At 25.3% G+C, this 25,529-nt stretch overlaps 1 protein-coding gene across 1 annotated transcript; it reads right to left on the minus strand.

The window, feature by feature from the left end:
• Positions 1–4,370: 4,370 nt before the first annotated feature.
• Positions 4,371–16,609, minus strand: LOC126903952 (uncharacterized). Its single transcript, XM_050682544.1, has 7 exons — positions 16,466–16,609; positions 14,582–14,851; positions 14,442–14,517; positions 10,554–10,756; positions 7,449–7,709; positions 7,075–7,159; positions 4,371–4,679 (listed from the first exon to the last, which is right to left on the minus strand). Exons 1-7 carry the CDS (start codon positions 16,553–16,555, stop codon positions 4,471–4,473), a joined length of 1,194 nt encoding a protein of 397 aa, XP_050538501.1. The 5' UTR covers positions 16,556–16,609; the 3' UTR covers positions 4,371–4,470.
• Between the last annotated feature and the right edge of the window lie 8,920 nt (positions 16,610–25,529).

Genomic DNA, 25,529 nt, shown 5'->3' on the forward strand with positions numbered 1-25,529 from the left:
TCTGTTGAAACACTTTATGATTTTTTACCTGTCATTATTAATAGTTTGGAAAAAATTATCACATGGCCTGATAATGATACAGCAACAAAAGCTAATCAAATACTTCTAACAGTGCGAACTACAGAATTTAATGTTAGTCTATCTGTAATTGTTAAATTATTTCAGTATACTAAACCTCTTAGCACTTACCTACAAAAGCAAAACATTGACTTGGTTGAAGCAATTAATCACATCAACACCATTTTAAATGAACTAATAAATATTCGTGAAAATGTTAAAACTGTCTTTAATGAATTGTTTAAAAATGCCACGAAAAGATCAAATGAAATGGATATTGAAATTAAAATGCCAAGACTTGCTAAAAGACAAAAACATCGGAATAATTTTTCAACAGGAAATCCAGAAGACTATTTTAGAGTAACTCTTTTTATTACATTCATTGATTCTAAATACAACAATTGAATGACCGTTTCAATAATCACAAAGAAATAATTTCTGGTTTTGAAGTATTGATAAATCCATGTGCTAAAAGTAATCTACGCCATCTTGTAAAATTTTATCAAGAAGATGTTGAAAGTTATGAAAAAGTTGTATCAGAAGTTGAATTATGGCACAGATATTTAAATATAAATAATATGAAACCTCAGAATGCAATGGACGCTTTACTAAAATGTAATCAGGACTTCTATCCAAATATTTATAACTTATTGCACATCCTAGTTGTACTCCCTGTTACATCACGTGAGTCAGAGAGATAATTTTCTTCATTGAAGAGAATTAAAACATATTTGAGGAACACAACTTCTGCAACCAGATTAAATGGTTTAGCGGTTCTCAACATATATAGACATGTTTCTGTTACAGAAGATGAAGTCATTGACATATTATCGTCTACAAAACGCCGTTTAAATTATTCTTTGTAAATCATCTTACACTTTGTACTTACTTTGAATATAATATAAAGCTCTTTGATTTAATTTAATTATTTGGGTATCAAAAATAAAGTACTAGTCTTTGGTGAGCAAAAAAAAAAAGGTCATCACCAAAAAAAAATTAGACCCCACCATGGAAAATTCCTGGCTACACCACTGGTTTAGCTACAAGGTAAAAATAAAGCATACGGTATATAATCATGAATTCTTTGTTAAGATACTACTACCACACATGGTTTGTCGTAAAATGTAAATTGAAGGAAAATTACATTCGGATGGCACACACCTGAGTAATATTAATTCTACAATGAAATGTGCTATGATTATGGAGGAGGATTTTACGACTCTTAATATTTATTGCTCATGCTATATGAATGGGAAACAGTGTGTGTTCACGTAAAATTCTACTGTCCAATTGTTGGGCGCCAAGCCTTAATGGCTGAATTATTTTCTTTATATAGATGTATAATACAAATTAAAATATTTACGTTGAACACGTACTATTACGATCAGAATGGTGAGAAAGTAGTTATTAATAATATCCCTCTTTAAGTTTTTAACTATTATTCCCTCGGTAAAAGTTATTCTTGATTTATCTTAAGTCTATCCTTAATTTTTATGACATGCTAAGAAATATAATCTCTTACCTTGTGTCCAGCTAGCTTGGTCATTTGTTGTAAAAAGAATATGATAAGAACACTGATTTTAATTTACTTATTTATTTTATAATCTTATAAAAATTGTTAAACTCGAAATATTACTTCACTTAAATTTTTTTCTATACCTGGTGTCTGAATATATGTGTTACTTTATATTTTAAAATTAAAATTTATATAACCAGATAGATTATGAGAACCAATCCCTAGTGACATGTCATAAACTATTGTTTTACGAATAGTTTTAACCACTTGATGTGCTAGATTAATGACTTCAATAAACTATCAGTATTTTATAGAATTGTGTATTTGATATGAGAGTCGACAGAGTTAGAGACAGGCTGGATATATACTCGTCGATGCACGGACCTTACAGAGTATAGAACTACTTGCCGAAAAGAGCGTGACAGAATATGAGAATCAATCCCTAGTGACACGTCACAAATTATTGTTTTACCAATAATTTTCAACCGCTAGATGTGCTAAGGTAGATTTTCGAAATGCACTTATTAAATAGACACTCCAATTGAAGAATTAAAAAAATTCTTAATTGGAACAACTCACAAAACACAAAATAAAAAAATGAATTCATAATAATTTAAAATAAAAAAAAATAAATAAAATAAAAAGTTTAAGTTATTATTGCTTTTATTGCATTACTTATAAGAGAGTTAGATAAAAAACACCAAGTGTGAAAAGGTTTTTAAGTCCGAAAGAGCACAATCGCGAAACAATCTGGTGCAGAGACGCTTCATGACCAGATTTTTAGAAAAAAATAAGGCGCGGAATGAGCTAGAAATTGCTCTTTTATAGGCCTGTTTTATGAGGTGGAGAATTAATGTTTTATATTTTAATTGCACAATGCTTCTTATTGGCTAGTTAATTAATTTATAGAAACCTATGCGCAATCTATTGTTCTACTAATTTGCGTTAATATTTCATACATATATTGGTGTTTTATATCTATCATCTCCCATTAAAATGTGATTTATTAAAAAAAATCATCATTATAAAATTATAAATAAAATAAAATTATAAGTACTAATTATCTATTACATAATTATTTGATGATAAAAATTTTATCTCTACTACCACGTTATAAAATAAAAACTTGTTCATATTTGTTGTATTAATTTTTGTCTATCTTTTCTTATTTTCTCCTCTAAACGTTTGAGATTAATATTCTAACCATTTTTAAGGATATTCGAGATATATTTGTTGATATTTGCTTATTATTATAGAATAAATTTTAAACTAAAATATTATTTTGTGTATATTTTTACAAAATTCTTAGTCAAGTCATAGAATTTTTTCAATCCTGGTTGATGAATTTATAATGTTATTTCCAGAGATATATATGATATCAAAAAAAAAAAATAATAATAATAATAATAATATTGTACCGTTACACTGACCAATTTATGATGCCAAGTATCATGTAGTAGTAGTATTTACCGCTATTGAAACAGTGTGGTTTTTTTTTGATAATCAAAGATGTGTATTAATTAGTAATTTTTTTTGTTTTATTCTTATGTTATTCAAAATGAATTATTTTTTAAGACTGAAAACTTTTAAACATTGTTTAAAAAAAGTGAATATGAGTTTAATAAAAAATGATAAAATCATTGTCATTTTTATTCTATATAAAATTAAGTGCTTTTTAACACTTACTTGAATAAAAATTACTATTCATTAACATTTATAAAAATTAATTTGATAAATCTTTAAAATTATTCATTAACAGTTAAATTAAATAAAAACTTCACGTAAAAATTACTTTTAATAAAACTATTGAAATTACCATTTGATGTACTACTGTACATAATATCAATGGTATATATTATATTTTGACTATTAAATAGCTATTAGCAAAAATTATATTGGCCAATAGGCGCCAAACTCTTAAATTTGATTGTAAATACTAAATTTTGAATGATAAAATACTCAAAATTGATACTTTATTAAAAATAATAATCATTATACAATATTAAAAGCAATTCCACCAAATTTTCAAATAAAAAACAGTCAAAATTACAGCATTAAAATAATTAGTTATCATGATTCCAAGATAAATAAAAAAAATTATTTCTAAGTTTGTTTTTGGGGTGACTTTTGACAGTTAAATGTAAACCTATAACTCTTTTAATAAAATTATATGGAAATTATTTAAATAAATTTTGATTGTTTGTTAACTAGTTTTGTAATATTGTTCTCTGAGTTACAATTATTTTTAGGTATAGCCGAGAGAAAAGCATATAATTATAGCGTTTTACTTGTGACTAATGGTAAAAATTATATGTTGCTAAACACAGCCTAAACTTAACTTAATGTATAAAAGTAAATATAAATATAATAATGGATGTTTCTGGTCAAGATATAAAAATATTTATAAATTAGCAAATTTTAGTAATTTTAATTTAAAATAAATAAATAATTTATTAGACTCGATTAACCATAAAAACATTGATATAAATTAGCTATAAACCACATGAATGACATTTTTATCAATCTTGTAATGACATCAAGGATAAAATTAGATTATAATCACTTTAAAACAGTTTTTTAAATAATTTTTTTTGCTATTTTCAATCTAAAACCAAGTATGTACGTGAAATAGTTTTATAATCTAAAGTTAATTAATTATATCTTATTGTTAAAGTAATATTGTTATATTACTACAAAAGAATATTTTTTTTGTACAACACAAATAGGTTCAAATTTATTACATCAGTGTACTAAAAAGAGTTAACCTGTACAGAAAAATAAGACGTTTAGACACGAGTTTAGTTAGTAAAACGAACGTTTAATTATATTCATTTTTAGTATATCACAGTTATGATACTAAAATTTGTATTTTGTAAAAACATTTTTTAAATATTTTATTAATCATCCAATACTTTACGAACAACGCTATACACTGGATTTTTATATACTCCATAAGCCAAATATATACATGGTTCAATCTCTTCCACTCCTTCAGGTCCATTTTTGCTTACAAAATCCCAATCTCCATCATCCCAGTTGTATATATAAATTGATGTTTTTAAAAGTTCAGCGGCAGCAAATATTTCAGGCGTTTCAGCGTCTTTTTCTTAAATATTATAAATTATGTTTATGAATATTATTTTCGTTTATTGATGTTTCTAAGTATAGGTAATACATATTTAAATAATATATTGTTATTACATAATAATGTTAAAAGTGGAGAGAAGCATCTGGTGTCTTATGCGATAAAAGAATTCCAATAAGGCTGAAAATTAAATTCTATAAGACTTTAGTGAGGCCAGATATAATGTATAGTTCAGAGTGTTGGTCGGTTGTAAGAAAGTAGAGCAGAGAATGAGTGTAGCAATGATGAGAAAGTTTAAATAGATGAATGGAGTGGCTGATCTTAAGTAGGGGATTAAGGCGAGGAAGAAGAAAAAGATTGAACAGACATATTTAATAATATTGGACAAGAATGTATTTATCCAATTTACCAATACTATTCTCAACTTAATAATTTATTTTATTAATTCTTGAATTTGGTAGCCCACTCAATGGGTGATGATTTGATGTGTAGATACCGGAGTTTGATTTCGTTGTAAGTATTGTAAAGTTTTATGTATTTAGGATTAGTCATGCAAAAGAGCGGTGGTATTTATAAGGATATAAGACACAGGATTAAGTGCGGGTGGTGTGAAAGTTCTATAATGCTGTAGAGACCTAATATTATGAATGGTTTAGAGTGTTGTGCGGTTGATAAGAAAGTAGAGCAGAGAATGAGTGTAGCAGAGATGAGAATGCTTAGATGGATGAGTGTAGTGACTAGAGAAAATAGAATAAGGAACGAACATATAAGAGGGAGTATAGGTGTAGCGTCAATCATGGATAAGATGAGAGAAAATAGATTTAGATGGTGTGGTCATGTTATGAGGAGAGAACAATCGGAAACTGTGAGAACACTTATAGAAATGAATGTTGAAGGAAGAAGAAGTAGAGGAAGACCAAAAAATAGATGGAGAGATGTTATAGAATGCGATATGAGGACAGCTGATGTGAGTGTTGAGGATGTGGGAGATCGTGTCAAGTGAAAGTTTAGGATGGTCAAATGGAAGGGTGGCAAACTCCAAGTAATTGGGATTAAGGCGAGGAAAACGAAGACGTAATAATATTAAAATATTCTATTTAAATTGTACAATAAATAAAAGCAGTACTAATTTGAGATTTATATAAAAATAAATAAATAACTTGCATTTTAAAAAAATAAATACAAATTATTGAAAGTTATAAATAATTTAAAATTAAGACAAAAGAAGCAGAATGAATTAGAAAAGCCTAGTGAAATTAATTATCTAAGTTAAATATAATATAAAAAATAAAATCGAGAATTTTCACACGAAAATAGCATTTGGTAGAAATTTTCGCCGTGAAGACAAGTCCAGAGGTCAAATTTTTTTTTTCAAATTAAAGTATATTACATTAGCTTTAATTTAATATATATATAAAAGTGTCAGACCTTCCGGAACATTTTCAAAAGTTAAGTTGAAAAAGTTAATTTTTTGTGAAAAAGTTGTCATTTTAAATCCCCTCCTGTGGGCAAATAAAGGGTCAGATTTACAAAAAAAATATACCAAATGATAAGTAAAGACATCAAACATCTATATAAAAAAAAATTATATTGATATGTTCATTTTTGAAAAAGTTAGAGCATTATTAAGTTAAAAATATAAAAAAAAATTATTTTACAAAAATCGTAATTTTTTATTAACTTTGATGTCAACTTTCACCACGAAGACAAGTCCAGAGGTCAAATTTTTTTTTTTCAAATTAAAGTATATTACATTAGCTTTAATTTAAGATATATATAAAAGTGTCAGACCTTCCGGAACATTTTCAAAAGTTAAGTTGAAAAAGTTAATTTTTTGTGAAAAAGTTGTCATTTTAAATCCCCTCCTTTGGGCAAATAAAGGGTCAGATTTACAAAAAAAATATACCAAATGACAAGTAAAGACATCAAACATCTATATAAAAAAAAATTATATTGATATATTCATTTTTGAAAAAGTTACGGCACATTTTAGTAAAAAAAATTGAAAAAATTTAGAAAATTAGCGGTTTTTAATTTTGTAATTTTTTTGGAGGTTTCCTCCATTTACGGGAAACGGGGGAATTTTTTTCAATTTTTAAGGGTAATGTCTTCGACTAGATACGATTTGTGATCTTTTGACGTATCGTTGAAAGAAATCCGTTCGGTGAGAGCTGAGGAAAAAGGGTAACAGACACAAAAAAAAAAAACACATCATAGTAAAACCAATACGTTCTCAGCTTCACATCGAAGCTAAAATTGAAAAGCAATTGTAGAACTTCTTAAAAATGTTAATGAATATTAACAATATATTATTGAAGTACTATTTAATAACTTACTCAGAAATTTGAAAATTAACTAACCAAATATTTTTAATGATTTGATAAAAGTAAAGCTTATAATTAAATAATTAATTTACTTATAATATATAAATTTGCTATATAATTATGACGAGTCTCACTATTCTTCAAAAGCATTGCAACGGATCTAGATTCATGCATAAACTGTGAAAATGATAAGAAATTTATTTTAAAGTATTAATATATTGTTAAAAATAGTTATAAAATGTATTTGTATGTGAATACAAATACTCAAAAAAATAATAATTTTTAAAGTATTTCAAATATTTTTTTTAATAACTTATTTTTATGTTTTTATCAATGATTACAGAGTATAAAAAAATGACATATATTTATTTTTCCACATACAAATACATTCAAAAAATATTTGGTAAAAAATATTTGAGTATTATTTTTTCGATTCTTAATCGAGATATTAATTTTTTATAATTACTTCGTAAATAAGATGTTGTATGGTCTTATAAAATTGTTTGTCTCCATTTATACAGTAACTCAATGATTTATAAAAACTATTTTTATAATTTTGACTAGGATAATCTATTTTTAATTGGTTTTTGTGCAAAAATGTTACTATATCATTTTTAAATAAATTTTTTTTCACGTATTTACGTGAAGGAAAAAACTCTTTAGTCTTCATATCTTGCCATTCTGGTGACACCGGTATAAAATGTCGTCTAAATACTTCAACGGAATCCTTTAGGAAAAAAAATTAATTTAATTATTTAAGTACTTTTATGTAAATAATTTGTATAAGTATTTATATTTTTTAATTTAAAATCTTGACAAAATGTCAATATCTACTATATTTTTATTGCCATTGTATTTATTTGTATATAATTAAATTAATAAATTTTATAGTTTTCAATATGTTTGTGTACTGGAAATGAAAAGCCTATTGCACATACCCAGTAAAGAACTAAGGAACGTGGATTAAGTTAATAAAAGGTGATTAATAAATTTGAATACTAGATCGTTAGCTCGCAAAAACTTGTATTCGATACACAAAAAAATAATAATAAAATATTAATTACAAAATGACAAAATGATATATAGAAAATTGTTGTGGTACAATTCTATAAAAAATTTCTCGGTGTGATTTTTAACACGCTTATATTAGTTTGACCTGTATGTATGTTAGTAAGTATGTTTGTAACTCTTCACGCGCCACGTGTTATTGTCGCGTATTCCGTCGTTTATGGCCTTGAGACTAGACTGTCGTAACGCATTCACCCACCCAACTCACCCCATTCGTCAACAACATTTTCCTGTATATATTATTTTTGTTTTTCGTACCCATACACGCGTACGTGTTATCAATTATATATATATATATATATATAAACAAATTTTTATTGTTTATTATTAGATATAAATATTTAAATATTCATTTTTTTAAAATTAATATACATATAAAGGATTACAAATACAAGTAGCTAATTGGGTTTTTATGACGATATTCACAGGTATATAGCCTTTTTTTATAAATGGTAATAAGACACATTGTTGTGTGTTTATAAACACACTAACTGGTAATACAGAAATTATATTTATAAATAGTCATAATTGACAATAAACACTCCGTGACTGTGACAGCAATGTCATAAAATAGTAAAAAATAAATATAGTTTAAAATCACAGACTAATCATTATAATCTTTTTAGCCTTATGCACAGTTATTTTTGTTCGCCGCAAAAAAATGTATACTTCTAAAATTTAGAATACTTACTGAACACCCTGTATATGAAATGATAATTGGGTAAAATAGGATAATTTTTAATATTATGCTTTTTATTTACCAAAACGACTCAACAAATTCTCTACATGATTGAAACGATTATTACTAAATCAAACAAATTTATTTTCAAAATATCTTTTATCTTTATTTTTAATAAATTTAAAATCAAAATTTCAAAATAAAATAATTTTAATTTTTTGAAAAAATTAACAGCAAAAGATCTTTTTTAAATTAAAGTACCATAACATAACATAATTATTCTTCATACAGCTACAGTAGCACTGGATTAAAATGTGACATTGAAATTTTATATTTTGCCTAACAACACACTAGAATTGAGTTTTAGCTTCGATGCGAAGCTGAGAACGTATTGGTTTTACTATGATGTGTTTTTTTTTTTTGTGTCTGTTACCCTTTTTCCTCAGCTCTCACCGAACGGATTTCTTTCAACGATACGTCAAAAGATCACAAATCGTATCTAGTCGAAGACATTACCCTTAAAAATTGAAAAAAATTCCCCCGTTTCCCGTAAATGGGGGAAACCTCCAAAAAAAATTACAAAATTAAAAACCGCTAATTTTCTAAATTTTTTCAACTTTTTTTACTTAAAAGTGCCATAACTTTTTCAAAAATCTACAAATCAACATTATTTTTTTTTATATAGATGCATGATATCATTACCTTTAATTTGGTATAATTTTTTCATAAATTTAACCCTTAACCTCCCCACAAGGGGGGATTGAAAATGACAACTTTTTCACAAAAAATTAACTTTTTCAACTTAACTTTTGAAAATGTTCCGGAAGGTCTGACACTTTTAATATATCTTAAATTAAAATTTATGTAATGTAATTTATTATGCAAAAATAAAATTTCGGACTTTATTTTATCTTCATGGTGAAAATGGCTACCAAATGCTAATTTTGTGTGAAAATTTTCGATTTTGTATTTTACATTTTTAACATTATACTTTATTATGCTATAACTTTTTGAAAAATGTATGGATCAGTACAATTTTTTTTTGAAAAGTAGTATTTATATACATCTTTCATTCGACATACTGTTTTTTTAAATCGGACCATTTCCCTATATACGAGGAGGGTTCAAATATAAAAAATGCATGTAGAAAGTAGAACTTTTTCAACTTAAATTTTTAAAGTGTTCCGGAATGTCTGACACTTTTATACATATCTTAAATTAAAGCTAATGTAATTAATTTTATTATGCAAAAAAAAAATTTCGGACTTTATTTTGTCTTCACGGTGAAAATAGCTACCAAATGCTATTATTGTGGGAAAATTCTCGATTTTATTTTTTACATTTTTAACATTATAATGCTATAACTTATTGAAAAGTGTATGGTTCAACATTATTTTTTTATGAGAAATAATATTTTTTAATAATCCCTTTTTCATTCGACATACTTTATCTTAATCAGGATATTAATAATGAACTAGCAGATCATGTAGCTTTTAAAATAATCCACCAATTTTTTAAAATTGAACACTATCTAAAGATTTGCATCAAAGCGTTTTTTTTTTTATAGTAATTTTAATCACTGTCAGATATCATTATATTTGATCCATCTATGCCACGTCACCACTGTGCCGCGACCCCCCTGTACTGGGTTTTTTAAATTATTTTAAATTTTGTGTATATTTTAAAATAGGACTTATGGTTGTCTAAAATTCGCTTTAAGACCACTATGTGGAAGAACTGAATGTGTGCCAAATTTTGAGATTACTAATCTACTTGAAAATTTTATCATGTTTCTTAAAAAATACTTATCTTACTTATACTTACTACATCAGTTGTAATGGTATAATGGCCTGTATTGTCTAAGCCGCTAAGATGCAAATATATGCAAGGTTCTTTTATTCTTTTACCATCTAATCCATTTCTACTAAAAAATACCCATTTATGGGAAATTTTTTCAGAGAAAACATAAATCGATGTTTCTAAAAATGCAGCTGTTGCATGAATTTCATCGGATTCGGCATATTTATCTAAAAAAATATGTAGTGCTTTAACTTTCACTGACAAATTCATGTTACGTATAAACAGGTGTTCTAAAAGGTAGCTATTTGTTGCCTCTGTTATATATTTTATATACTTGTAACATGACAAAAAGGGTACCCCAAATTTGTGTATACATGTTACATATAATTTTATTGTTATTTTATTTTGGATGAGCTGACTGCGTGTTGTGACAGCGTTTACTATTTGTTTAATATTTTTGGTAACCATGATAAAGATTTGTGATGTATTTGTGCGCGTGCGAGATAGTACTGAACTGTGTATTACTTCGAACCGACTCATTAACGGCATTTGTGTCTACACTCATCCCGCTCCTTTCCCCTTTGAATAGTATTTGCGCTGTCAACTACCTACATTGTTACCTTTTGATAAATATAATTTTTTTATTTAATTATGATATATATAGTCTGTACAATAGACGCAATAAGCATATAGGATAAGTATAGAAAAGAAATATATATTATCCATAATTTTATTAATCAGGACATTAAACTAAATATAAAACTTAAAACTACTGAGGATATAGATAAGGCTGCAAATAATCTTACTAATATCATTCAATTAGCTGCCTTGAAAGCTACAGATGTTATAACCTCCTCCGAATATACTACTCACCTGAAACGACTAGTTCTGTAATTATGCACCATTATTACTCTATTTTCTAGTTATATGCTTTACGCCAAATGATATAAAATTTAATATTGCCAGTTATCTATCCAAAAAATCCTCTGTTTTTGACCTTATAACAACTGAGGTTGCAAAATTTCTCCCTGAAAAGGCGCTTATCCATTTAATACATACATTTAATGCAATTATTCGACTTTTCTATATTTCTCTTTTATGGAAATTTCCAATCATTATTTTAATTTCTAAATCCAACAAACCCACTGTCTTTCTGTCTTGAGAAAGAGTTATAACATCTGTAGCCATCCAGGTAGCTAATTGAATAAAATTAGTAAGATTATTTACAGTCTTATCTATGTCCTCAGTATTTTCAAATTTTGTATTTAGATTAATCTTCTGATTGACAAGATCATGAAACATATATAGATCTGTGTTTATTTTAAATAACTTTGGATGCATTGGATGAGTTTGAGGAGTTGAAATAAGCGTAAATAGGACTGATGAGTGATTAAAATTGTGCTCGAGGATGTTTTCTATTGTGCAATTTAAATTTTTTGGTATTTGTTCTACAAAAATGTTGAGTATATCAAGATTTTTGGGCCAATATTTTGGATCAGGAAGAGTAAGAATATTTAATTTTCTTGATGATGAAAAATCATGTAGAACAAAACCACGAGGGTTATATGAGCGACATTGGCTGTTTTTGGTTATTTGGAATTGCAGTCGCCACCGACAATAAATTATCTATGAAAGGGTTAAAATAGTCTTTAAATATCATCAATGTGACTTTATGTTTGGAAGAAGAGTAACAGTGCGGCAATAGTAAATGAAATATTTTTAATTTTTTAGGATATGGAGCAGAGGGGTTCATAAAGGATAAGACACTCATTTTTTTGAAAACAATTGAACATTTAATCGGTTAATCAAAAAAATTTATTAATATAAAGTTCTATTTTTAATTCAAATTTTTAAACAATTTAAAAAAATGAACGGTTAATCGGATAAAAATATGATTAAAACAAAATTGTTTTGTAATTTTTTTTCCATCATATTTTTTTACGTGTTCTATCTACAATGATTTCATGGATTTTTGTATTTTTTCTCTTTAAAAATCATCTTTTTCTAGTTTTTAAGGTACGGCCTTGTATAAGGTCATAAATTAACAAGGCTGCGTACCAACGCGTTAAAAAGTTATAAGTTATATTTTTAATTTATATTTCCTTTCCAAAAAATATTCATGCAATTATGTTTAACATACTATTTAGTATTGTATTGAAATAAAGTAAATTGTTTTCAAGAAATTCAAAATATTGAAAAAATATATGAATTATACCCCGTGCATGTATAAGAATTATGATAGTTGCCTAATGTCTTCAATATAATTTAAGGTATTACAGGAATTAAATTTTTTTTTTAATGCTTTAAAATGTAAGAACAGATTCCCTTGTGGTTTTTATGATAAATAATTCAAATTTATATTTACTTATAGAGAATATTTACAAATATTAAATATTTTTAGTTTTATGATGACATCTCGAATTCGTTGCAGAGTTGATTTCGGACCTGCACCTAATGATCCGGAAATGAACTCTACAACAAGTTTAAAATGTCAGGGTAAAACTGAAGATTTGGAAATATCTGTAAATATTCTATATAACTCAACAGTTAATGAAAGTTTTAACATATTTATATTTTCTTTAAAAAAAAATTTACTTTTTACATATAAAGCAAAAGAAAAATGGCGGAAAAAATTCCCAACCAAGTTTTTTTTTTTTGTTAAGTTGAATTAAGATATGTATAATGACATACTAAAATTCCTTATTGATTGTAATTGAATTTTTTTTTACAACCTTGCAAAAATACAAAAATATGAACAATTTTAATTTTCTCAAAAAAATATTTAACTTACAAAAAGTTTCATACAAAAATTGTTTTTGAAAGACAATTTTTTCATTTAAACAATTATTTTTTGTGTTACATTTTACTTAATACGAGTACTAAAATTTACTTTCCATTTTTTCCATATTACCGTTATTTTTTAATTTAAGCTCTGTTTTTCGGCAGCTACAATTTTTACCAGCTCTAGCACCCGACTAAAGGCCAATACGCTTTCGACAATTAACTTTATCATTGCCAGAAATTTCGTAGGCAATTGACAAAATATAATTTTTGTTTGAAAATGTTCAATTTAGCGTTTGGTTGGGTTTAAATAGTATAGCTTCAAATCAATTACCTACTCTATTGGTTGTATCTTAATAAACACTACACTTTAATGCTACTATAAATAAATAAACTTACACATACACGCATATGCATTTATAACATTGTGTCTAATGTAAGTATAACATAATAAAAAATAACGGTAATATGGAAAAAATGGAAAATAAATTTTAGTACTCGTATTAAATATAATGTAATTCACAAAATAATTGAATCAATGAAAAAATAGAAGATAACTTTTTTGTTTAAAATTGTCTTTTAAACAACTTTTGTATAAAAGTTAAATATTTTTTTGAGAAAATTAAAAAAGTTCATATTTTTGAGTTTCTGTTCTGTTTTTATAAAAAAAAGCTCAATTCCAATCAATGAGAACTTTGTCATTATACATATTTGAATTCAACTTAACAAGAAAAGAAATTTGGTTGGGAATTTTTCCGCCATTCGCCAAAAGTACTCTTTCGTTGACTAGCCTATAAGATAAAAAGTTATTATTATATTTTAAAGTAACTTGTAAAATAAATGAATTTACTTTTAAAACATAGTAACTTATAACTTTCTTGATATTTTTAAAACTAACTTAACTTAACAAATTAGAAAAAATGACAAGCATGCCCACTCTATAAAATAGATTTATTAAAATTTTATATGATATTTTTATCATAATTATTAAATTAAAATTTAACGCTAAATTTATTTTACGATTTCAAATGAAAATAATAATTATAATTACAATTGTTTTTAAGTTTAACTTTGATACTATTTATCTATTGTAATAAATTCAATAATTATTGGATTTACGCAAGCAAGTACCTGGATTACGCATTTTTTTTATACGTCGAAAGTAATCTTCTTTGTTTGTTAAAAAAGTCGTTTGCATTTCCATATACTGAAAAAAAACAAAAAATAGTCTTAGTTCTGTAAAATAATGTAAATATTTACTGAGTAATTACGTCTAAAACTTGGTTTCGTAATCTGACTCCATATATTGTACTACCAGTTATCCAATAAGAAACCGCATTAAAAAAGCAATTTCCATGTCCTGGTATTTTCCTATTTACCATTGGTACATCTAGAGGTATTATTTTATTATTCATTGAACTTTTGTGTTTAAATGAAAATTCAAGTTTTTCACATAGTTTTAATTGCCACGCTGTGTCAACTGGATAAAAAAAATCATTATTCAATTGAGTTGTTTGACTGATATTTTCTGTATGTGAATACTATAACAAAAAATTTGTTTTTAATAGATTTTTAATGATGTGATATATTTAAAATAAAAAAAAAATTATTGGGTGATCGAAATCTGGTAAGACTTGCGGAAAAATGAACAGTTAATATAGTGACATCTCTTATAAAAACAGTTGGAATAACTAAATAAATAATTGGATTATTCGAATATTGAGTTATTAAATTTTTTTAATTGCAGTTGTCACTATATTAACTTTTTATATGGTTAATATAATTTTTTTTTGTTCCATGCACCAATTTTCTAAAAACTAATAAATATTTTAAATTTTTATAAAGAAAAAAATATTATATTTAAAATTCTCAACAATAATATCTACATAAATTAATTTTATTTTTCATTCATTCAGAGTTAAAAATCCTTAAATTTTAGTTTCTTTATTGGAACCCCTATTTTTAACTTGATAATATGATTGAAGAAAAATGTATTTATTTATAAATTACACTACTGCCCATTTTTTTAGGTTAAATAATGATATTATAATAGCAACTTCAAATTTACCTTTCCTCCCTTTCAATACCCTGGTCTTTAATCAGTTTGTCATCCCATGGTACAATATAGTGTTCCCGTGGAATAAAATCTTTCTTTAAAAATTGAGCTATTACTGAATAAATTGTCATATCTGTTAATGTAATCGTTTCTCATTCTCAATTCATTTCTTTATAAAACCTCCTACTAGTACAATTAATAAAACACCTAATCCAGTTCTTTGATTTATTGATATACTAAGTTAATAATAATATAATATTTATTCGGATTTAAAGGAATTTTGGGAAAAGGATATATTACATTTTCTCAGTTTTTTATTGAGATGTAACATATTTTCCATCGTCTTCATAACTTTTTTTGAAACGTTTTTCGTATAATTACCAAATTCAGATTACATAGATTTAAATTTAAGACTATGTAGAGCAATTAAAATGTTTTGGTTCTATCATTTAAAAATGAATGTGGAAAAAAAATCCTTGAAACAAGTCTCTTTCTTTTCAGAATTTAGCTAAATTTAAAATTATACATCTAGATAATTTATTTTGAGTGAAATAGAAATAGAAAAATTATCTGGCGTAAGACTGTTTAAATAAAGTTATTTTTAAGCTACCCTAATATTAAGTTGACAAAATATCATTAACTTAACTGCAAAACTAATAGATTTGTTAAAATAGTACATTCATAAGGGGACCTAATTTTTTTTTTAATAATTCTTTTTTTAATAATAAAACATAATTATTCAAATAAAAAAAGTGTATGACATAATTGTATATTATGCTGTCATCCAAAGATTTATTTATTAATTTTTTATTACACGTTAATGATTTTCCAAAAATATATTGACCTATTTATAAATGTTTAATTATATTATTAAATTTTATTAAAAACATAAGTTTTTAACAAAAAATACATCTTAGTTAAAGTTACGTTAAATAAATAAGAGAATAATTTAACTAGAAGTCTATATAACTCCATTAAGCTAAAAAGTTCAACTTAACTTTGACTTATGTACTCGGTTATGTCTAATGTTAGATTAATGTATAAATGACTTGATTGTTTTCGATAGATAGCATTTTAATAATAATAATGGATGTTTTACCTGTGATAAAGTATCATTGCTACTAGAATGAATAATTGTTGAAAAATTATAAGTAAAAATTATTAAAAGTAAACGTGAAGATAAAAACATTATTTTATTGTTGATGAAATAAGTTTTTGCTACTTAACTAATTAAATTTCTTGTACGAATAAATTTTTATTTGTTAATTCAAATGATCTTTTAAAACTTTTTACTTTTAAAACAACTGTGTAAATGTAATGCATAGAACAAATTTACAAGAAATTGACATTAATATAAATATTTTTTAAATATAAATTTGATAAATTAAATTAAATGACGTCACGCTAGAAATTGTGAACTTATATTTTAGAAACTATGTAGTGTTACATTGTGTGTCATCCTAATATTTTTATAAGCTCAAATTACTACGATGTATATACATTTTAACTGTATATATATATATATATATATATATATACAGTGTGACCAGATCTAACTGAATACTCATATAACTTATGATCTACAAAACATTTTATCCTTTTTTTTTTTTAATGAGTTTTTACAATATAGAAGTATATTTAAAATATGTATTATGCTATTTTTTAATAACAATTACAAAATTACAAAAAACATATTTTAAAAATAATTTTTTTTAAAGATATCCAGTTTATAGATAAGTTTTAAATAAAAACTTTGATACCAAAAAACTCTTATTTTAATTCAATATTTACGTCTATTCAGCATTTTGAAGTTTGATAAATTTTGATTTTTTTTACTTTTAATTTTGAAAGAATTTATATTAAATGAAAGGGAAATACATATCAATATAAAAAAAAATTTGTTTTGATTATTTTTCAAAAAGTAATGACAGGGTTAAGTACAAAAAATGTCAAAATTTATCAGATTTATAAATTATATTTTTTTGGATATTTCCCATATTTACAGACAACGAGGGTGATTTTTTAAGTTTTAAGGGTAATTTCTTCAACTATATACGATTTGTAATCTTTTGACATATCGTTGAAAATAATCGACCCAGTCAGAGCTGAGAAAAAGTGGAAACAGTTACAAAAAAAAAAAAAAGAAACACATTAAAGTAAAATTAATGCCTTCTCAGCTTCTTATCGATTATTAGTTATTTGTAAATTTTTGAAAACCTTTCGTACCATTTGCGCTAGTAAAAGTGCCGTACAGAATTTTGGTGGCATAAAGAAGCTGTTTTTATGATCGCTGCCTTTGACTTTGCACAAATGACATAGACAATATGTTGACTGAGTTTATCAGTGTTGTGTAAATATAGTGCACTTCAGTACGCGCAAATGGAACTGCCCGAAAACCCATAGACTTTATACTGAATTATTTTGTGTTCGTCAATGATTTTACACAAAACAATAATATCTCACAGTGAGAGATTGAAAATAGCAACTTTTTTTACAAAAGTCAATTTTTTCAACTAAACTATGAAGATGTTCCTGAAATATTGCGTCCTTAAAATATATGTTAAATTAAAGGTTATTTTATGTACTATAAATTTAAAAAAGAATTTGTCCCACGACCTATCTTTGTTGTGCAAATGGCCGTCAAAGTTGAACAAATTTATTAAATATCTATTCTTATACTACGTTTATATATTATAAAACTTGTAATCAGGATATAAATAAGAAAATATTAAATCGTTTTTCTAAACAGTCATATTGACTATACAACGTGTAGTGTATAGTGTGTGAAACACAGTGTGAAATTCAGAATCAATGCTGGAGTATCGTTATATTACATAGGATATAAGGTAAGTACATGTTCTATTTAAGACCACAAACAATCTATTGTGCAATAAACCATCAAGATAAATTATAAATTTTTTTAAGGGATGTTTAACATAATTTATTTAATATTATTTAACCCCGATATTTATTTAACCATTACTTTTATGTGTTCAACCACCGTTTGCTCACCTTTTTAAAACAAACCCCTTTTTTAATTTATAACATTTATACCCTTACATATTCTGCCATAGTTAACCACATATTATTCCATCATATTTTATACTATATTATTTTATTATATTTTACATTAAATTTTTTATTTATCATATTCCTATTTAACTTTATTTTCTTTTGTTGTATTATAAACATTTTTTTTTTTATAACTATTTTATTCTCTTTTAACTCTCTTATTTCTTTTCTTTTTTGTGTATTACAGGATTACACTAATAATTTAATTATTTAATTATAATTAATTGAAAATTATTTTTATACACTGATTCTTATATTATCTCGTATTTATCGCCACATCATGTCAAAACTTCAAGATTCGATTACCACCTCGATCTGGACTGAGGAAGTTACAAAAAGACTGCAAGGAATGGTCAACATAATATCCCTAATAGTCATATAATATTAAAATATATCTAGTAGTCTAAGAAGGTAATAATAATTTAAAAAATGATTTCAACAACATGATAATTACAGTCGAACTTGGTTAACTCGAAGTTGAAAGGACCGGAGTAAAAGTTCGAGTTATCCAAAAAAAAATTTTAAAACAGTACTGTATGTCTGTATATTAATTCCTGTGTTTATTATAAATAAAATATGAAATGTGCAATAAAAATTAGTATGTATGTATATGTAATTTTAAAAAGGTAGGTAATGTATGTACATATAAACAAAAATGAGGTTAAAAAATTATTTAAAAAAGGTATTTATTTTTAAAAATGTATATTAAAATTATAAGGGTTGTCAGTTGATCACAATTTATATACAGGACATAATGCCTAAAATTATTCCCCATTGAATCATAATAAATAAATATGTTAATCACAATTATCATTTATTTCATAATCAGGATTTTTTCTAATATATATTTTCACTAAAATGATAAATAAGAGTCTACAGATGTCAGTAACTTTGATGAATTTATTATTTTTTTATTATCAATTTTTTCAAATCAGTTAAATAGTAGTAGTGTATACTAATAAATCAAGTTTATTTTGACTTTGTAGTAACAATATGTGCTTGATTCAAATAAATTTTCACCATAAAACTAAAAACAAACACGTTGGTTTTTAAAAAATGTGTCCGTGTTCTATATTTGTGGATAAAAAAATTAAATGTAATTACAAAAAACCCAGCACAGTGAGGACATGGCAAAGTTGGGTCAATTATAATGATATCTGACAGTGGTTAAAATCACTATCATAAAAGGCACTTCGATACAAATCTGTATATAGTGTTTTATTTTAAAATTGGTTGATTATTCTAAAAGCTACATTATCTCCTATTTCCTTATTTATATCCTGATTACAAGTTTTATGATTTTTTAAGTGTAATATATGAATATATATATTTATAATATATAAATATATAAACGGAATTGGTTTTATTTAAAAAAAAAGTATGTCGAATGTAAGTGGTATATAAATAGTATTTATCATAAAAAAAATTAATTGAACCGTATATTTTTCAAAAAGTTATAGCGTTATAAAGTTAAAAATATAAAACAGAATTTTTTTACAAAAAATGTATTTTTTTTATTAACTTTGATGTCCGCTTTCACCATTAAAATAAAATAAAGCCCGGGATTTTTGTTTCCTAATAATGTTTATTACATAATCTTTAATTTATGTTATATATAAAAGTGTCTGTATTTCTGGAAAACTTTCAAAAGTTGTCCATTTGAATTCCCCCTGTGAGCAGGTAAAGGATTACATTTATAAAAAAAAAAAAAACGGTAGCACGATGTGGACGAGGCATAGATGGGACAAGTATAGATGATATCTGACAGTGATTAAAATCACTATCATAAGAAACGCTTCAATGCAAATCTGATAGTGTTTCATTTAGAGAAATTGGTGGATTATTCCAAAAGCAACATCAATTCTTATTTCTTTAATTATATCCTGATTAGTAGAACTGAATTAATTTTAATGATTTACTTTAACTAAAAAAAAAAAGTTATCATTTTGAATCCCTCTTGTGGGAAGGTAAAGGGTTAGATTTATAAAAAAAAAACCAAATGATAGGTAAAGACATGTATCTAAATAAAAAAAAAATTATACTGATTTAGTCATTATTGATAAAGTTATAACAGTTAACAAAGTTATAAGTTTTATACACTGGATTACAAGGAACTTTCATAAGAAACAATAATGTAATTTTCTAAATCAACTTTTCGCGATATTTTCAAATGTGCAATTAGACTTTTTCTATCACTTCTAAGTTTTAATATATTTATAATAATATTATTTACATATAAAAAAAAATAATTAAGAACAAAAAAAAATTGTTTTAAATTAATACTGATTTTGATTATTAATATTTTCAAAATAAGGAAAATGACATATTTAACTTATTTTTTTAATTGTTTAAAGTTTATTTTTGTAATTGTTTATAATAAAAAAAAAATAATTTATTTTACCATAACTTTTAGCTCAATTGGCAAGTTTGTAATTGACATCATTAAATAGAAAAATTTATGAGAATTAAAAAAATTGTATAGTTAAGATTAATATGCAGTTAGAAAGTTTTATAATTACTATTTACTGTAAATTTATCAGAAAAGCTTAATATTTTTTTGCATTTTTATCGTAATAGATAACTTAAATAGAAGTAATAGTAATAATTTCCTAGCAACTTTTGGTGTTTGAAAAGATTCTGCAATTGAAATATTCAGAACTTAATTAATTTTAATGATTCACTTTAACTAAATGAACCAATCAAAACAAAGTTGTTAAAAAGATTTACTCAATTGAGCGTGTAATAAAATTCGATTATGATTGTAAAAATCCAATATTAATTCAGGAGAAACTAACAATCATTTTTTTTAGAAATTATTTATATAGCAACATGTTATCAAAAAATTTGTAATATTATAGTCTAGTAGTAGCACACACAGAGTAAAAAAATAATTAAATTACAAAGTAAAATGATTTAATTTTGTAGTTGAAACCTATTATATCAAACTTGATTCGTCAATAAATCCTTTGAAAACATTAGAAATGAATGATTTTAATTGTCTTTATGAAGAACATGGAATAAATAACTGTTTAATTGATAAATAAGAATTTTTTTTTAATTTTTGAGGATAATGTTTTCAACTAGATACGAATTGTAGTCATATGACGTATCGTTGAAAAAAGTAGGTCAAGTTAGAGCAGAAAAAATAAATGATAGTCACAAAAAAATAACTTCTCAGCTTTGCATCGAAGCTAAAACATAAAATATAGTAAAATAATTTTAATATGAATAAAATTTTTTTTCTCGCAAATGGCGATTACAGTGATGGGATCCTTGTTCTTTATTGAAGTCATTGAATCTAAATGAGATAAAAATAAAAACAGTTGAAAATTTATACTAACTTAAAAAGAATTAAGAAAAAATGCAAAAAAGTTAATTGCCATTCGCGGGGGTTAGAATCTTGTACTACAAACGCGGAAGACACAAGTTTTACCAACTTGGAAACCGTACATTGCTACAGTCGGCTGAAAAAATTGGCAATTTAAACTAGTTCAAATATCAAAATTATTTTTATCGACTTCAAAAAGCAAAAAAATTTAAGAAGTTTAACTTTCTATGCTATATCAATTTTTTATTTATATAATATTTATGAAAATCTGTACTGCTCTTGTCAGGTATTTTAAAATAAAATTAAATAAAAATCCCAGAATTTTACACACAAAAATTGCATATTTTTGAATACGGTAGTCATTTTTACCAATGAAGACAAATCCAAAGGTCAAATTTTTTTTTTTTCAAATTAAAGTGTACTACATAAGCTTTAATTTAGATATATATAAAAGTTCAGTATTTCCGGAATACTTTCAAAAATTAAATTGAAAATGACCTAGTTTCAATACGCATGTTTAAAGTTTTGACACCCCTTGTATAAAAGGGTATGATCCGATTTACAAAAAAAGCGTGTCAGATAAAAGGGTCATATAAAAATTTATTATAAAAAAATAATAATTTTGTAAAGGGTCAAATGTTCACAAAAATACATAAAATGATAGGTGAATACCTTAGTATCTATAAAAAAAAATATTATATTGATTCGATCATTTTTAAAATTGTTATGGTAATTTTAAGTAAAAAAAATTGCAGAAATGTTGAAAATTAGCGATTTTTAAATTTATAATTTTTTGGGGGATTTCCCACGTTTACGGGAAACCAGGGAATTTTTTTCTATTTTTGAGAGTAATGTCTTCGACTAGATACGATTTGTGATCTTTTGACATATTGTTCATCAAAATCGGTCCAGCGAGAGCTGANAGGGAATTTTTTTCAATTTTTGAGGGTAATGTCTTCGACTAGATACGATTTGTGATCTTTTGACATATTGTTCATCAAAATCGGTCCAGCGAGAGCTGAGATTGAGCGTTCACAGACACAAAAAAAAATAAAGAAAAAAAACACATCATAGTAAAATTAATACCTTCTCAGCTTCGCATCGAAGCTAAAATATATCAAATAATAAGTAAAGACATTATGTATCTATATAAAAAAAATTATATTGATTTTGTCATTTTAAAAAAGTTATGGCAGTTAGTAAAAAAAAAAAAATAAAAAAATTTCGAAAATTAGTGATTTTTAAATTTTTATTTTTTTTTTGGCGATTTTCTCCATTTATGGGGAATGAGGGAAATTTTTTCAATTTTGGATTGTAATGTCTTCGACAAGATACGATTTTTGACCTTTTGACGTATTGTTGAAAGATATCGTTCCAGTGATAGCTGAGAAAAGTGGTAACAGACACAAAAAAAAAAACACATCATAGTAAAATTAATACCTTCTCAGCTTCGCATCGAAACTAAAATGTATTAATTTCTTGGTGATTCCTGAGGGTCGGTCTGGCCTAGTGGATAGAAACATATGTTTTGGGGAATAGGATCCTGGGTTCGATCTTTAAGGTGCCAATTAGATTTTTCTTTTGATTTACTCCTTGGTGTTATCTGGTCTCTGGTGCAAACCGACCATAATATCTGTTCCATTCATGATTTGCTTAGCCAAGAAACATCTTTGACTCCTTAACATGTGAAAGAGGGCAACCACACTTCATAGCAGGTTAAGTTTGGGTTATAAAAGGATGTAAAACTGATTATATGATGATTCCTAATCACACGAAATATCTTCAAAAATATTAAGGTTAATCATTATTAATTTATTCTTTAACAATGATGGTTTTGTGCTAAGCTGCTTTACACGAAAAATTAATTTTCCACTACCATCTCTTATACTATAACTCGTATCAGCATTCGATTTTCAAATTACAACCCAAATTTTATCTATATCATCAGATTTATTCAAATGAAAAAAAAAATTTTATGTTTAAAATTTCTTTTTATATTATTTGATTTTCAACAATTTACAGCTGTACAAATTTATGGACAACCAGAAAAATCGTACTTATTTTTAAAACACAAAATTATTTTAATGTCATATATCCATAAATACTACCAGTTTATAGAAATACGATAACTGTACAGTGTACCCCCTCTCATGATGTTTCAAACCTTTAGGACTTACCAATTTATGATCCAACAAATATTCCGTCTTTTTAAATATAGTATGCTTTTTTTCTGATCGCCTCTAAACTATAAACAGCAGTAACATGTTTAAAATCGAACAATATAAAAACATTTTTTAAACAAATTTTTTTTTGCAATGAATTTATTTTTTTGAACGGGAGACGGGGAAAAATGACGAATTCATTTTTTTTCAAAATCAATCACATGCTAGCTACCATAAAAACCTTTTACGGTATACTTTGTTATCTAATAGAACTCATACATGTGCACTAGGGTGGTCCTTATCTACATAGGTCATTTTTTTTTTTATTAAATTCAATTAATTTCATTTTTTTAGTTAAAATTTTGAAGATTTTTGCTATGTAAAAACAAAGGCTGATACTTTTAGCATCCTGACAAACTTATCTACCAATGATAGCAACTACATAATTGTGAGACTAACCCAATAATAATTTACAGTGAAAAGTTCTGCTCTTTTTATGAAAATTGCCCACCAAACTCATATTTAAAGGTCTATAAAAACTGTTAAGCTTAACAAGTAAATACAGAAAATTTTGCATAACTCAATATATTGAGAGGAATAAAATATGGTCTATTGTTGAAAAAATGGTTGTTTTATAAGTTTATTGCACTTAAGTAGTACTTTTAGAGTATTTAAATAAGAAGTTTGAAAAGTATTTCTTAGCAAACTAATACTTAAAGTTTAGATTTTTAAAAATTACATCAAATCATGCTAAACATGAGTTTTTAACAAGAACTATAATTAATAAGCGTGCACATTAGGGTAGTTCTTATTTTTCAAAAATTTTTTTGCCCGGACGCTCCCTAGAATTGTTCTATAGGTTAAAAAAATACATTTTGTGAAGTTCCGTGATTGTTCAATGATTTTTTCCCGTGCCGCAGGAGGGTTAAAATTTAATAAATAGGGGTAAAAATTAGTTTTTTATGTATAACTTGTTAAATTTTACTTGAATCAAAAAAATTTACGGATTAAAATTTGATGAAAAACGTATTTCCTACAAAATATGTTATATTATTTTTTAATCTATATTACATATTTAATTGAATAATTAATAAAACATGTAAATACGCCGATTTTTCCCGATTCTAATTTTTTGTATAATTCAGTCTTTATTAGCGTAATCGACAAATTTTTACACAATCTATATAAATTATAAAATTTAGATTTTAAAATGATGTACAAATATTGTTTTGTAAAATATTTTCTAAATCTAATTCTTTCCTACGAATATGTACATTATACAGCGCAAAAGTGGTTTAAAAATCAATCATTAATATTACGATTTTAATCTGGTCTGGGAATTTTTTTACATCAAGCTGTTTGTATAAAATGTGGACTTAGTTCTGTCATTATATACCGAACTAAAGAATATGTCGAAATCCTTGCGATTATTATGATAACACTATTTTACTGTTATTGGGATAATCCCTTTTTCATTCGACATACTGTATCTTAATCAGGATATTAATAAGGAACTAGCAGATAATGTAACTTTTGGAATAATACACCAATTTTTTAAAATTAAACACTATATATAGATTTGCATCGAAGCGTTTCTTATG

Source organism: Daktulosphaira vitifoliae, unplaced genomic scaffold (genome assembly GCF_025091365.1).
Source record: "Daktulosphaira vitifoliae isolate Bord-2020 unplaced genomic scaffold, ASM2509136v1 Scaffold_1, whole genome shotgun sequence".
NCBI classification, from domain to species: domain Eukaryota; kingdom Metazoa; phylum Arthropoda; class Insecta; order Hemiptera; family Phylloxeridae; genus Daktulosphaira; species Daktulosphaira vitifoliae.